Source organism: Maylandia zebra, linkage group LG5, assembly GCF_041146795.1.
Source record: "Maylandia zebra isolate NMK-2024a linkage group LG5, Mzebra_GT3a, whole genome shotgun sequence".
Classification (NCBI taxonomy): domain Eukaryota; kingdom Metazoa; phylum Chordata; class Actinopteri; order Cichliformes; family Cichlidae; genus Maylandia; species Maylandia zebra.
The window spans coordinates 38,712,344-38,728,077 of NC_135171.1; the positions used below are offsets into that span (position 1 = coordinate 38,712,344).

The 15,734-nt window shown below is 40.8% G+C and overlaps 1 protein-coding gene across 2 annotated transcripts in view; it reads right to left on the reverse strand.

The window, feature by feature from the left end:
* col2a1b (collagen, type II, alpha 1b) overlaps positions 1-10,935 on the reverse strand; it is a 48,516-nt gene extending 37,581 nt beyond the window's left edge. Inside the window, exons 1-8 of one of the 2 annotated variants that reach the window (XM_004547725.5) lie at positions 10,610-10,935; positions 7,412-7,621; positions 5,911-5,927; positions 4,512-4,544; positions 3,605-3,637; positions 3,308-3,361; positions 2,168-2,269; positions 1,398-1,475 (exon numbers count right to left, since the gene is read on the reverse strand). In XM_004547725.5, coding sequence (XP_004547782.1) covers positions 1,398-1,475; positions 2,168-2,269; positions 3,308-3,361; positions 3,605-3,637; positions 4,512-4,544; positions 5,911-5,927; positions 7,412-7,621; positions 10,610-10,703 — 621 coding nt within the window. In that variant the 5' untranslated portion in view covers positions 10,704-10,935. The remainder of the gene's footprint in view (positions 1-1,397; positions 1,476-2,167; positions 2,270-3,307; positions 3,362-3,604; positions 3,638-4,511; positions 4,545-5,910; positions 5,928-7,411; positions 7,622-10,609) is intronic. The other variant, XM_004547726.5, reaches the window with a different exon arrangement.
* Between the last annotated feature and the right edge of the window lie 4,799 nt (positions 10,936-15,734).

A 15,734-nucleotide genomic window follows, 5' to 3' on the forward strand; every position in this document is an offset into this window, starting at 1 on the left:
GGAGTTGCCAAACTAATTCTGTAACAGTTTTGAGACAAATCCTTGTGCTTTTTTTTTCAGTTCAAGGGAGTGAGCTGAGAGCTTTCAAGACCCCGAGTTCTTCTTATTAAAAAAAAGTTTGACTTCCGATGACTTTTGACAGCTGCTTGCTTGGATAGAAACATATTCCTTTCAGTAGTGTGGCTCTTATGAAGCCTCATACAAAAATCAGGGCTTGCAGCCAAAGAAAATGTCACAGCCGGGCACAGTGGTCCTCAGAATCAAATGAAAGTCACCTTTCAGTGGGTGTGGGAAGCCCTCACCACACTGGGGAGAAACGTATCAATGGGGCTTTATATCTGCAGAATGTTTGAAAGTGTGTTTGAGGGGCACACATATGTTTGTGTGTGTGCGTGCATTTCAGTAGCAGCATTGTTTAAATAGCTATGTAAGGCCAGGATACGAGCTGGGGTATTTACAGGTATATAAGAGGGTTTTAAGCTTTACTTGTGATTTAACATCAGTCCAGTTTGCTCTTCCACTGCTCTCTCCAACAGCAAGCTGGCATAAGCCAAAGTAAACGTAGACTTCCTTCAATAAGGCTCAGTGTTGTGGTGAGCTCTCAGACAGACATACGGTAGGACAGTCAGTAGGAGTTAAGCCACACACACACATACACTCTGACGCTAGCTGAGGGGATGTGATCGCCTTCAGTCCCCCTACCCTCAGAGCGTCTCAAACCACTGCTGGGCTGAGAGACAGCCAAGCCTCTCTGTGGCTCTTTAAACCAAAATAGCTCCCAGTATGCTCCTCACTCCATCACGGGCATGCTGCCATGCCAGCAGGAGCGGTTTTTCATGAGCTTGAAATATAATGAAGATCAATGGCTGCTTCCTTGGTTTATAAAATTACCCCTCTGTACTCCATGTGAGGTGTTTATTTTCCATTGTGACCCAGAACTTTGCAGCTTCTTTCCTCCAGCAGCAGGAAAAACGTGCCTTTTATCTCTTGGTTTCATCCATAAACCAACAACAAAGAAGGAAAAGACAAAAAGGGAACACTGAGTGAAGTCTTCATTGTTTCTTCCCATCCCAGACTTTAAATCCTGCTTTGGAAACTACTCTCCTAAAGGAAAATGATGATGTTTCCATCTCACAGTTTTCACGTTTGATGACCAGGTGATGCTTCTCTAGTTCATGGAAAGAAGTTGTTTATGTCCCCCCAGAGCAGTTAAAGAGCAGGATGGGGATGCAGAGCAGATGCGGGCTGATGCAGATCTCTAACCCAGGTCTTCATGTGGATAGACTCAAAGCGCTTTGTTTTTGAAAACTTCATAACTTTAGCCTCATTGCAGATGAAATCAGGCGGTGATAAAAACAACACAGGAGTGGCAGCAGCTCTCATCATCACTTGCTCACCATTGGTCCTTGCATCACACCCATTTGTGCGCCGCCGGCCTTCTCGTCAAAACCACCAGCCATCTGAGCAGCAAAGTTCTGGAGGAGGCAAAACAAAGGACATATTTAGGATTTTTATAATAAACAAAAATGGTTTGTGGTTTATTATGTTTGTGAAATCTCAGGGAAATAAAAGTATAAATCTGGGTAAAGTATTTGACTGGAACAGAGCGAATAGATGACTTAATTTCAACACTTGCAAAGCATGTTCATGTGTCATGCATCACTGCATGATGCTGCATCGTTTTGGCTGGAGAGAGAATCAGCTTTTGACCTTCTTTTTGTCAGTAGTAGAGCTTAGCATGTGAATTCTGATGCAGACAGAGGAGAGACAGAGGGCATGTGAACCGTTCTCACAAAGACTCTCTTTCTTTTTAACTCCACCCCCCCAAAAAGCACTTCTTCCCTTCCCCTTCTTACGTCTATCATACTACCTCCACCACCCTCAGTCACCCTCCTTTCTTTTCTGCTACAAAGAATGAGAGGCATTCGATCTATTCTTTCCCTCTGCATCCCCTCACTGTTGTCTTTCTGCCTCCTCCCAACACCAGCAGTTTCCCACATCTTTTGTACTCTTGGATTCTTTCTTTGCTCCATTTCACCCCTCTCTCTAGTTATTCCAAGCAGCCAAAGTGAACCCATTCTTGGCCTTGAATCAGTATTCAACCTGTCAGCTCCCATGTCTGGAGTGAATGCTAGCCTATCGCCCTTACTAGACATGCGATACTCACTCCACCAAGGCCAGGGGGTCCATTAGGTCCTGGAGGTCCAGGGGGGCCAGGGTTTCCGGGGGTGCCAGGCTCGCCATCTCTGCCACGGGGGCCAGGACCTCCCTTAAATATAAATATAAAATTCAGATGAATTGAAAATCTCGTGTTTCACAAAATGCCCCACAAATCATTTTGTCAAATCTCAAAAAAATCAAATCGAGAAGCATTTGCAACAGATCAGCTCATAAATTCACTTCTTTCCCTCTATTCAAATATTATATGTTTCTATATCTGCAGCTGTGTTGAACTGCATTAATGCTTCTCACAACTGAGAAGACACAATTCAAGTACCAAAACAAATAGGAATATCATCTTATTAAGTAATAATCTTCCCATTTTGTTGCAAACGTAAGAGAGAATAAAACATGTGTAAGAACATGAAAGTGTTACATAACATATTTTAATTTAGCATTCATTAATTCCAACCTGTGGCCAACATTTGAGCTTGTGTGCACTCTGAATAAATGATTACACATTTACTCAGGTGATGATTTTCCTGGCCAAATTGGACTACCTGCATTCCTCTGTGCATGCAGTGACAAATTACCCTGCAAGGGAATCTCAAACAAAGAACCCGAGTACCTAAAAAACCCCCATGATTCTTCACAGTGGTTAGCCAAAGCTCGATCCGTCCTGCGCTTAAATCTGCATAAACAAGACGACTACATGGCATAAACTCCTCGCCTGCGGCCATTAGCACATCCGAGTGATGTTACATTATTGAGATGATCAAAGCCTTGCAAATGTGGTGGTGCTGATTTCCCACACTGACTGACTATGGGCCCTCTGAGAGCAGCAGAGGTTTACATTATGAGTCTCCGACAGCCTCACATCTGTTAAACACCCCAAACCTCAGCAGACCACACAGCCTAATGGAAATGACAGATGACTAGTTAGGCTGAGTCGCTCAGTGAAAGGCTACCATTCTGCAAACCTGCAACCTATAACAGATCCCCCAGCCCACTGCCCGAGACCTAAAGCTCCGATTCAATGACACATACTGTACTTCTTAGCTGGGCAGGGTTTGAGTTTCCTTTTTTTAAAAGTAGAAAATCAAGAGTCATTGAATTTTTTTTCTTATATTTTACACGTTACACTGACCTTCTCTCCTTTATCTCCTCTTGGTCCTCGGGGTCCTTGCTCTCCTGGTGGTCCCTGGGTGAACAGGAGATGGTGAAATAACTTCAGGCATAATCTCAAAACTTGTGTGTTGAATAACAGCTGAAGCCTTTTAACTCTACTACTGTTATATCAGATCAGTTTCCATTTCCAGTCACTGCTCTGCCAATTAAATGTAAAACCTATATAATTACTCTAAACACGTTCAGATACTACGCAGTGTCTGTAAAAGTGCTCAAAGGGGAATAATTATGAGAAAATGAGGAAATAGGTGCATACCGTTGGGCCAGGTGGTCCTCTTGGTCCTATAACCTGGATAAGACAAGGACAGAAGAAACAAACTGATAAGAATCAGCTGGTCTTGAATAAAACACATTTTTTAATCTCTGGGCCTAAAACAAAACTTGACATTTTCCAGATATAGTTGCACAAGAGAGGTTTTGGGAAAAATGATCTGTCTCCCATCAGAGGAGACTTGTTAACTGCTAATCTCTTCGGGCAAAGCGTTAGAAGAAACATACAATAAACAATGCCTTTGTATTTCCTGCCATGAGCTTGTATTGCCTCAGTGGGGTAAAGCATTTCCAGGTGCAGCACCGCAGCAGCAGCAGCAGCAGCAGGGAGTTCACTTTCTGTCCCTCCTGCGCTCTGCTGGCCTGTGAGGATCTTTATGGGGAATGTATGGAGCCATTATTGTGCTTGGCTGTCTTCTTGATGAGCGGCTTGGCAGAAGCGCTTCCCTTCTCTCTAACACTCTCAGTCTTATATAAACTGGTGGTGTTGGTTGTGTTTTGAGTTCATGCACGAAAACTTTTGATAGTTTCAGCTTAATGTGACATTATGATTTTATAAACAGAGCAACTTAAAACATTTTAAAATAGATGAATTTACTTACGCATTAATACACCAGTTATACTAATAATGGATAAAACAGTGGGGATTTCTGGCCTTCTGCTTGTGTGTGTGATGTATTATCTTTACTGCTGGTTTTACTAGTAGTTCAGTTACCAGTAAAGTACCTGAACACTTCTCCACTGCAGGCTCGCGGCGAGTTTTGAGTGTGTCTTGTGAGTTTAAAAGAAATCTCTGTCACTTCAGGGTTTACGGTTCTAACATAGTTAACAAACAAGCTTTTCCAAATGACAACACAGATATGCTGCATGTTATGAGTGTGGCATCAACTTACATCCGTAATGTCTCCGGGTTCGCCTTTCTGGCCCTGAGATAAGAAAAAGGTAAGAACACAACAGCAAATAAGATCGGCTCTATTAGTAGCTGAGAGTTTGATTATTTTCAAACATCTCTCAGTTCCTGTTTTTTTCTCAACCACACTCTGAAAAACAGCTCATAAGAGCCCATCTGATGAAAGCTTTTGATGGAATTTGCAGTTTTATCGGGAAATTGGTCACAGCAAAATGTTCAAAGTGAGTATCCCCCGCAGCGCCAGTGCACGTGTAAATATTGCACGCAGTGTGAACAGGAAATAGCTATTAAACATCTGCCAAAGCTCATTCATATCAAAGCCTCATCTCAATCCTTAAACTACAGGGCCCTCATGCAGCCCTGATATAAGTCTGCAGTGTTGGGAAGGTTACTTTTAAATGTATTCCACTACAGATTACAGATTACATGCCCCAAAATGTCTTTTGTAACGTATTCCGTTACGTTACTCAATGAGAGTAACGTATTCTGAATACTTTGGATTACTTAATATATCATCATGATTTTTACAACTACATGAATGTACTATTGCGGTGTGATTTATTACTATTACTGAAGGTTACTTGCCATAGCAATACCGACTAGATTTTTAAATCTTAATATAAATGAATAACAGTAGGTGGAAACTAGGTAAGGCTGAACTTTTTGCAGCGATCTCATAGAAAACTATTCCGCGTGTATATAAAACAGGTCCGCGGCTCCGAACCGTAGTAAAGGGACCTCTGGCTAATATGTCAGCTCCCGTTTCTGCTCGGTGACAGCTCGTACTTTCTGACTTTTTCTCTCGCCCTCACTCACAGACACATAACAGGTATGCACTAGTCCATTCTCCCTGCAGCACGGACTACACTGCCCATGAGGCTCCATTCTTTACGGCTATGCCTGTAACACTCTGCCTATTGCCTTCATATGAAATCATTTTTGTGAATAATTTTTTAAAATATTTCTTCACGTCATTATGCGGGCCGCAAGTAGAGGTGACATGGGCCGCGAGATTGAGACTCAGGCATTAGAGCCTCTTAATGCGTGTTTTGTTTGGGTTTCCACCAGCGTGGAAAGCAAAAACAAAGAGGGCAGAGCCTTATGAAACAGGAAAATACCGCCGTCTAATCCATTCATTTCAACAAAGTAACTGTATTCTGAATACCACCTCTTTAAACGGTAATTGTAACGGAATACAGTTACTCATATTTTGTATTTTAAATACATGTATTCAGTTACTCCCCAACACTGTAAGTCTGGGACAGATATGGCTATTATTGCTGGGAGAGGTTGATATTAAACACACGCACACACACACATGCATAACGATTGCATACACAGACAAATACATATGCAGCATTTAAACATGTACAGTGTCTCACCTTAGCACCAGGTATTCCTGTTATGTGTGGAGCAGGAGAGAGGGAGAAAACAGATCATAGTTAGTGAACAAACTATGTTGGCCTTGCAGTACGTCCTGGAAGGAGAAAGGCTACTAATACCGGGAATCAATTTTATGTTCTTGAATTAAACTGCTCCAAAGACCACCACCAAATCATATTTTCATCATACAAAGAGCCCATCAGGACTGTAAACAAGTGTTGGTTGCATCGCCATCTCGCATTAAGAGCTCAAAGCAAAAGCAAACCAGCTGCAGAGTGAGGGTAAGAGTAGAGAGCAAAGGAGCTGGAGTAGACTGCAAAATGGTATTTCTACTGAAACGTTAAACCTTCTGTGCCGTGGGCAAAGGCAGGAACTCTGTTGATTTCACAGTATTTTAAGCTCATTGTTCCTTTTTTTGCAACTCAAAGAAGTTAAACTATGATGATCAGTAAAGCCAAAGCAGCAGGTTTGGTTAAAAATGAAAAATGTAAATAAGTATTGTTTTAAACACTTTGACACAAGAGTGCATAGGATTCTTAAATATCAATAAAAGCATCAAAATGACATTTTTGTCAAGTTGTAACAGTTTTTTCTGCAACACTCTTGTTGAAGATGACATTTATCTTTAGAATTTTGATATACATACACTAATATGTTAATATATACATATACATGTACATATATCAGGAACTATCAGATCAAATAAAAGTCAGTACAGATCTGACAGATGCATAATGCTGTTTGACACAGTCAGATAGTGGGTAGTCTGAATATATTTCAGTTTTTATTAGCTCTGTTTTTATGTGATTAAAAGCTTAAATTCAAAATTCAGCAGTTTTGCCTTCAAAATAAGAATAAGTATATTATAAAGCATTTTAATCCAGAAGCATGCAATGAAAACAGTGACACATGCACTGACACAGTGACTTCACTCAAGCTGACCTTATTTATATTTCCAAATGTGACCCATACAGTTTGTATATCTGCAGCAATGGCATTTTCAAATGTGGTGAATAGATCCTTCTAATAGTCTGAACTCTCAGTACGCAGTCACTGTGTTTTCTTGCCATCAGATCTGCAGAAATCCACAGAGAGGATATAGAGTAGAAATGTGAAGCCGTGTCTGCTTGACTGAGGTATTTCCTTAATGACTCCCACATGTTTTCATGATACTGAGAGAGTATTCAAACAAAAGGTGAGCCAGCTATGGAAAAATTACGGCGAGGTAGCGTTTCAGTGAAGTCCTGTCAGATGTGTCACTGTTGTTGTTTATTTCTCATCATTTGTTTGCTTTGGGGTTCGAAAACTGTATTTAAATCAAAGGCTGTCACACAGTAGATGTCCAAATAGAACATTAGAGTGAACATCATGTTAAACAGCAGCTACCTGACCTTTGATTAATACCAAATTTAGGCGATGTGGCGTTTTCTCCCCCAAATAAACAATATGATCCTGAGCAGTAATTTATTTATGTGAGATGTGAGATAAATAAATTACAACCAGAGGTTGGAGGCTGGTCAGCAGCGCAGATGGGGCAACACTCTCCAAATGGGATTTCAGGTTTGGGGCAGTCTTTTAGCTCCTCGCAGACAATTTCATCACACAGGACGGTTCCAGTGTCACACACACAGATGCGACAAGGCTCTGGTTTCCACACATCCTTGTCACTATAACGCTGTCCATCTTGTACACAGCTAAACGCGTCCTCTTCTGTGTGTGAGACCATGGAAAGGGACACACAGAAGAGGTGCGGGTAGGTAGCAGTGGAAGGAAAAAACGAGAGATTATATATCAGATGCGAATAGGAGTCAGTGTCGTGTGTTTCATGACAGACAAAAACAAAACAATGTCATATTCAGCTGTGAAACATATGCTGTGATATAATGCATGCAAAATAACGCCATAAACAGCCTTTCAGTGAATGTTTTTCAACACAAGTGCAGAAAGTTAAATTAAAGTAGGGAGTGTGTAGACTATTTAACACACTATATCAGCACAGTACTCTTAAATAAAAAACATATAATTGTCAGTGACAGTTAATCTGGCAGTCCAAAACCAGACCAGATTTAGTTTATAATAATGTAAAGGGGAACAATTAATTCCTCAAAGAAAGGCATTAAAAACAAAGAAAAATGTCATTGTTCCCTGATTTATTATCATAATTATCTTTGCTAATTTTTCTCTTGTTGACTTATTAATGCCCTGAGGAACGTCTACATAAACCACAACTTCTCTGCTTCAAGTCAAGCTTTTCTTCACTTGACTGAGAAATGCAACCTCTCAAGTAGCCACAAGGTGGCAGTTTAGCCTCGCAGAATTACAGACAAGCAATGCAAGACCTGCAGGAAACCCCCAGTAGCTTTACAGGAGCTGGAGGCCATGTGTAGGAATTCCTCAACAAGTTAAGTACAGGACAATTAGAGCTGGAGACACCCTACTGTACTGCAAAAGAGGCAAAGTTTGCACTGAGTTAATGAAAACGTTTGGATTATTTTCTCAGGCCACATTCTGGTGAAGGGCGCAAGAGAACGTGCTGGAGGCGGTTCACTTCTGAATACAGCTGCTGTATGTGGTATAAATGACGCCACTGGCATCACAGTTTTACAGTAGATCCGGGTAATCAGAAACGTGTTCGTTTTCCAGCCTGGCAGCCAAACACCTGCTTGAAAATAAAAAATGGAGTCACAGAAACTGTGGCCAGGTGATGAAAAGAAAGGCCCCAGGGTGCGCACTGCTGAGAGGTGAGAGGACAAGGAGCAAATACAGTAGCTATATTTACCTTTGAGAGCTGCTTAAGTCTAAGTATCCAAACGGACCTCAGCAGCCATCAATGAGGCCTTTTTGGAAAGAAACAGTGGGCAATTCACAAAGTATTGCCTTGTATAAACACGGGGCACATTTCAATCCCCATCTGGAAACCATAGCTGCGTCAGATGCCAGTTCAAACCCACCGGAGAAAAGAAAATGGCCAGCTTTCATGCACATACCTTGCGGTTTTGACATGAACTTCTACAGGCCTGGATGCACCATGAAAGGGCTGCACCTGTCCTTTCATTGGCTGTAATATGAAAGATTCTCCTGTAATGGGGTATTGTAAGATAAGGGGTCCTCTATCTACTGGAGAACTGACAGAGAGCTGGCTTTTCATCACTGGGGATAGTTTGTGAGTCTCCTCTCCCACATGCTGGCAACCATACTGTTTTCCAGGATAGTAAAACAATGAAAATTGTAAAGTGAATCCAGGTGTACTTTGAGGACATTAGAGTCAAGCGCGTTCTTATTTATTTAGTAACTGTTTAGGTCTCAGCGCTAATTCTACCTATGTCTGATTAACTTTATGGCCTCAAGAACGGTCACTTGGTGGCCTCAAGGTTTAGAGCTCCAGTCCTCTTGCTGTGCTAGGGTCACAATAACACCTCTATACCCCGTCTCCCTAAAAAAAACAAAAAGTGCTAGGAAAGAAGGGCTCGCATTATAACCAGGAATCCAGGAACTGACATCTCTGAGAGGGTAACCTGAGACTTCCAATTGCTTTGGCATGACTATTCCCCTCTATTCTATTCTGGGAAAAAAGGCATCTTTTTTTCTCCAGCTTTCTTGAACTCAACTTGTATATTATTAAGAACACTGCACTTTCTTCACATCAGAATAATAAAGTCCCCGCTTTATATTTTTCCAGTTACCCCTCTTGCACCCTGGCTCTGTCTCTTTCTGGACTGACTGTCACAGCTTATGGGTAATCTTTTAAGCAGATGGAAAGCCTGAAATCATATGGAACATTATTTCTGGCCCCAAATCTGCTGGCATACCTTTACTCTCAGATCTCTCTTGTGGATACTAAAATCAATAATAATGATTAAGAATCCTACTCCAGTTATTAAAAAAATATAAACAGTCTGCAGGAATGAAGGACGATTTGTTCTCAACAGGGTGAGTATCGTGTCAGTAAACTAGTTATTTTGAAACATTTGATGGAGCTTTTAGTTATTAGTTCAGCTTTCTGCCCCAACAAGCCATGATTTGCCTGGATGCCCTCAGAAAGCAAAGGAATGTGAATACTTTTCACCAAAGGCCCTTGAGCCTGACCACCTTTCACTTTTTGCTCATCCCCTCCCCCTCCCCCACTATATTAAGTGAATCTGCAGCTAAAAGGAGAGTCTGCGAAGGCCCTTAAAACACCCACAGGTGTCATGCAGCTCGACTTTGAGAAAGAAGGGGGAAGGTAGCTTTTAAGGCAATGAGCTGAGTTCAAAGTAGGAATCAGAATCACATGATCTTCGGTTTTAACTTAAACTAGGACGAATAAATGCAAAAGTAAATAAGAAATAAAAAAGAAAAGCACGCTCTGAGGGTTTTTTCCCCGTTAACTTCCACCACAGCTTCATCAATTCCATTCTCGCGCGCGCCCGCAAATGTGACATTCACTTACATCCTACATCTCATAGAAATTAAAACATAAACAGACGGCAGACCGAAGATCCACAGAAATCATCTTTCTGTCATCACATAAATAACCTTTCATGCACAGAAAACATCAAAGATATCAGTGACTTTTCTGTGCGTAAAAGTTCCAAAAACTTCCACACGTCACGTACTGTGCTGAAACATTATTTACAATATGATTATTCGAGTAACTCTTAGTATACTCTTTATACAAGTTGAGTCTTTTCTCATCAGAGAAATAAAACTGTCACTTACGGTCGTCTTCCACCTGACATCTCACAAAGGCTAATAGACAAACTTGGCTCGCTACAAGTAGCAGTATAGTCCTGGAATCCATAAAGCTGAACATGTCTAAATATTAGACATGCAGGGCCCTTGAAGGAGAAAAAATGGTGCGAAAGGAGCGGAGGCTTCTCTCGTTATTTGGTGTTTGTGTCCCCAATTACAAAAGCCAGACCATTCGACCTTCACCCTTCCCAAAAAACCGATGGGGGAATCCAGCGGCAGGACCTGGACCTGCAGCACAAACTCAGCACCGACCGCTTCAGGCCAGACGCTGTAGTTTTATGTCCCGGTTACCTTCAATGAATCTTCGTATATTCCCAAATATCGGGCCGGCCCCTTACCCCCTGTCAGGCTGTAATCCGAGCCCAGTTTCCCTCCCATCTGTCTCTTTGGTCCCATTATTGCGCTCCCAGGCCACTCCTTTCCCCACGTGCTGAACTGAACCCAAAAAAAGCCTGAAACTTTTTCTCTCTTATTTTGGTGCCGTCCCCGCTTTCTCACCCTCCGTGTTCATAGAAAGCATAGTAACGATGTCACAACCTGTTCGTCACGCAAACTGACAGCGTTTCTATTTATTTCATCATGTAGGTTCAGTGACATGTGTGCAGTAAACGGAGGCAAAGGCGCATTAAAACCATCCAAAAATCACAATCACGCAGCCATACATTAATATTTAAATATTTATGAGGGCAAGACTAAAACAAATAATAATAATAAAGGTTAAAAAAAACTATAATGATGCATATTTTTTTATAAGTTATTAGCTACTTCCGTTTAATGGTCTCTCTCTTCATGTAAGTTATTTTACTGTTCCTGTGGTCTTAGTAAAGCTGGTAAACAATGCTTGGTACACCTGTTAACAGACTTTTAATTAGCAAGCTCTTTATTTATGACTTCATACTTCAGCAGTTTTAATCTACAAGTCAGTGCTGACAGTCATCCAGCATCGTGGAGATTGGAGCTGAAATGTTTTAATCAGTTTTGTTTAGCTCTAGATCCTTAAATTTGAGATCTCACTGCTTTGATGCCACACAGGTATACTTACAGGAAGTGCTGCCTGTGTGATAATTAGGTGCTGTAATGACTCTTATTTCCTTGCCAATCTTCTTGATCCAGCTGTATGATCTTTCAGATCCAAAGTTTCTCAGACTATCTGCACTTTGCTCAGACAGTTTTCTAACTGCAGTGTTTCATCTGCTCTGTAATTTCTGTGTCTCACTGGTTTATTTTGAGAATGAAATAACTGGCTCATTAAACCAGTGTGAAAATATGGGCTATTTAATATCAGCAGATTAAGGGAGATGTGAATGTGTCATTAGAGTAGAATATCTACAATCTTTCATTGGTATTTGACTTCCTGTTGGTCACACAGAAAACATTTCTAACCCTTAATCTGGGCAAGCAAACATCAAAAGACATGCTGCTTATACAGTTTTTTTCACCCCGGTGTGTTACATTCTGAATAGAAATACAGTGACCACCAGCATTGCAAGAACACAGCTTTGTTAAATTGCCAGTTTCACACTCAGACTTGAAAGGACTCCAACTGCAAACCAGTGTTTTACAGTGCATAGCGGAGCATTGTAACACATAAATACTTGAACTCACATAATGCATAGTTGTGCTACGACCAAGCCTAACCAACATTTCACATGCAACTCAGAATCAGCTGATTCTGTTCCGACTAAAAAGAGGAACCTTTATATTAAATTACACGATATTTTAGAATTAGACACCTTTTATTCTTTTTTTTTTTTTTTTTTTTTTTTTGGCCTGTCCCGTTTGGCTCTTTTGCCATCAGAATTGTTGTCTAAAGGCAAAGAAAGATGCCCAACGGATTTACTTTACCAAATTGACCATCCCAGCCTTGCCGTAATGGTCCATTTGATTCACCTTTTATTGTTTATTTTATTTTCACTTACTGAATACGGGACAGACTTGACTGGGGGAAAGAAGGGGAGAAAGAAAGAGGGAAAGAGAAACAGCTGAGAAGAGGGACGGGGGAGAAGGGCAAAAGACAAAAACCAACAGAACGGGCAGAGAGAAAAAAAAATGCATATATCAATCACCTGGGACTACACCCTTTTTGGCTCCTACCTCAAAGCACACTGTGTTCTGTTGATCTTATGTGCTGCACAATAATGTTTAATATTTAGTATTTACTGTCATATTCCCATACATCATTGTGATGCTGTTTATTCTATTACTCTTGTTCTCTTCTGCTTGCTTTCTTTTTTCTTTCTCAGCAGGTGACACCTTTTGTTCTTATTAAAAATAGACAATGACTGCTTCTTCTAACAGAAGACAGGCTTTAAAACCACATTCATTCATGCATCCCCTCACACTTGTGAAGTTTAGTTTGAGCAGTAATGACCCACTTGTTCCCACTCCAACCACGTTACATGTAGCTGAGGTTACAAGTAAATGCTCATGGAGATGCATGAAGAGCATCTCGTGCTCTCCAGCTACAGCTCTAGCTATAAATAATTGGCCATGGACAGTTTGGTGGCATCATTTATGCTGGGTCCTCACCCCGCAGCAGGTTGTGACCTGAGCTTTGACCTTTGAGACACAGGAGCAGCTGATGTGTCCCGAGCGTGCAGCATTCACGCTATTCCTGCAAGTCGGCTGTCTCAAAAGAGGCGCGGCTGTCCAGTGGGTCAGAAAATTGCACTGCAGTTTAGTTTATTTAGTTGTTGAGTATTTAAACTAGGTTCAGGAAGACTATATCACTGATCTTTGATTGTGCAAATGTGTGTTGTAAACACATGCAAACATTCTAATGACCGAAACTTCCAAGCAGCCATCTAAAACTTTAAAAACAACACATACATGGTCAAACGTGAATCCACGTCATATTTAATTTGCGTTTTCCCTTCAGTCTATTTGTTTTACTTACTTACGCTGAGGGTTGTGTTTTCCATGTTTTCACTCACAAACTGTCGTGAAAGTTGAACATCTTGCAATTTTAGTAGTTGTGACATTTTTCTACACTTTGGACTGAACAAAAATTCAGTGTGTGACTATCTATAGTTGTGTTCCTAGTAATTTATAATTGTTTTCCTTTTGTGATCTTGTGGCTGAGACATCAACCCTGTTAAACCCAGGGATCAATGACTGCTGATCACTAAACTACTAATTATCTATTCATAGGCTGGAGACCTAAAATCAGCACTAGTTTGTTATTTAGTCATCGCTCGTAGTAACTGGGTGGCTACACTGCTTTGTACAGAAAAGTTGTACAGTTATAAAACAAGGCTGCACACACTACTGCATGATTTCAAGTCAGGGTGTTTGAGATATTTTGCTTGTGTTTAGCCAGCACTTCGCACACGTCTTTGAAGATGAGCCCACTCAGAAATCCCAGAGAAGTTTGGACGCGTCTCATCTCACTTTCTGTTAGTGTGCACGGACAGTTTAAGGATTGGACAGGTTTTCAAAGCTTTTCTCTGTTGAACTGACAGCTGTGTTGCCCTCGGAGAATGTTAGGAGTTTATCGATAATAAGAAAATAAAAGAGATGAGGAACAATCCTCGCTAATGTGTGGTTGGGGAAACAATTGTTTTACATTTGTGGTGGCTTGCTTTTAAAACCAAATGCTTTTAAAGTTAAGGAATTTTAATATGATAACACATAAATAATAACAACAATTATACTCACTCCATTAATAAATACAAATTGTTTGGAAGATGATCGATAAATAGATGGATGGATTAGCAACAATGTGACAGTTCTAGTTTACTGTGATGTTCAGTCTGCTGTGCCTCTAAAGCCGTTCAAGTTTATGGGACTTGGTAAGTATAGGTCTATGTTTTGGCAATGAAGTCAGTCTGTTAAGATAATCAGAGTATAGAGAAAAGGCAGGTACAGAAATGGGGATGGGGTAGACAGAAAGGGGCAGTGCTGAAAAATAGAAAATGAGCAAAAGTGAGAGAAAAAAGTGAAAGAGAGGAGGGCTTGGGAAGCCTGAATGGAAAGGAGGCAGATGATGGAGAGAAAGAGAAGACGAAAGGGAGAGAAGGAGAGAGAGAAAAAGAGAGAAGGGGCCACACAGCAGGGAGAAGCCATGTGAGACTGCTGAAACAACAGCCATGACATCACCACCAGCTTGGTTGGCACTGTCACTTTGACCTATGGGCATAATAAGATTATTTCTACTAGCCTAGTTTCTGCTACAGAGCCAAATGAGGATATCCTATTCACAGGAATTGTTTTGTTCTTGTAGAAATTCCACAAATGTTCCCATTTCTATTTTTCTTTTTATTAAATGAAAAAAATCAAATTATGTAGCTGGCAAAAAATATCGATCCGTCTTCTTTCACTTATCCAGTTTAGGGCTGTAATAACTCAACGACAGGCAGACTATACCACAGCAAGTCATCAGTTAACCTAACACCATTCATGTCTTTTACCTGTGGTGCTCCCAGAGTATCTGGAGAGAACGCACGGAGAGACAGCGAGAATATAGAAACTCCACACCAAGGCCTCAGCCTGTGAAGTCACAGAGCAACCAACCGTATGGTCTGATATGCCAGTGTTGGTGTTGATCATCATAATTAATGTTGGTTCAAGCTCAACATTGCAAACGACCAACCAGATTGTTGCGACGTCACAGTTTTGCGACACAGATACATTATCACACCGCACACCGAATCCTAATCCTAACCCTGAACATTTAACCAATAAACTTTACACCATCATCTGAGACGTATTTCTAAAGATACATTGTCCATTTATTTTCAATGTATTTATTTTATTTCGATTAAAAAAAGGCTGATTAACATTCTGAAACTACTGTGAACTCTGGTTGTTAGCAAAACGTAATCCAACAGGAGCAGAAAGTATCTGCATTCATCATAATGATGAACAAGTCAGCAGTCCAACAGTGAAAGCCATTAATTTGATCAAAACTGGTTTTAGTAAGAAGGCTTGTGGTTTGAGGTTTATGGCACAGATAAATATTGTGTTATATCAGTGCCTGATATACAGATGTGCTGGTGGGATCAGCATATTGTTGGTTTGGATCTTTATATGTCATGTGTTGACAGTGAAAATAACACAGACATCTCATTTCACTAATTTTAGACTCAAAATG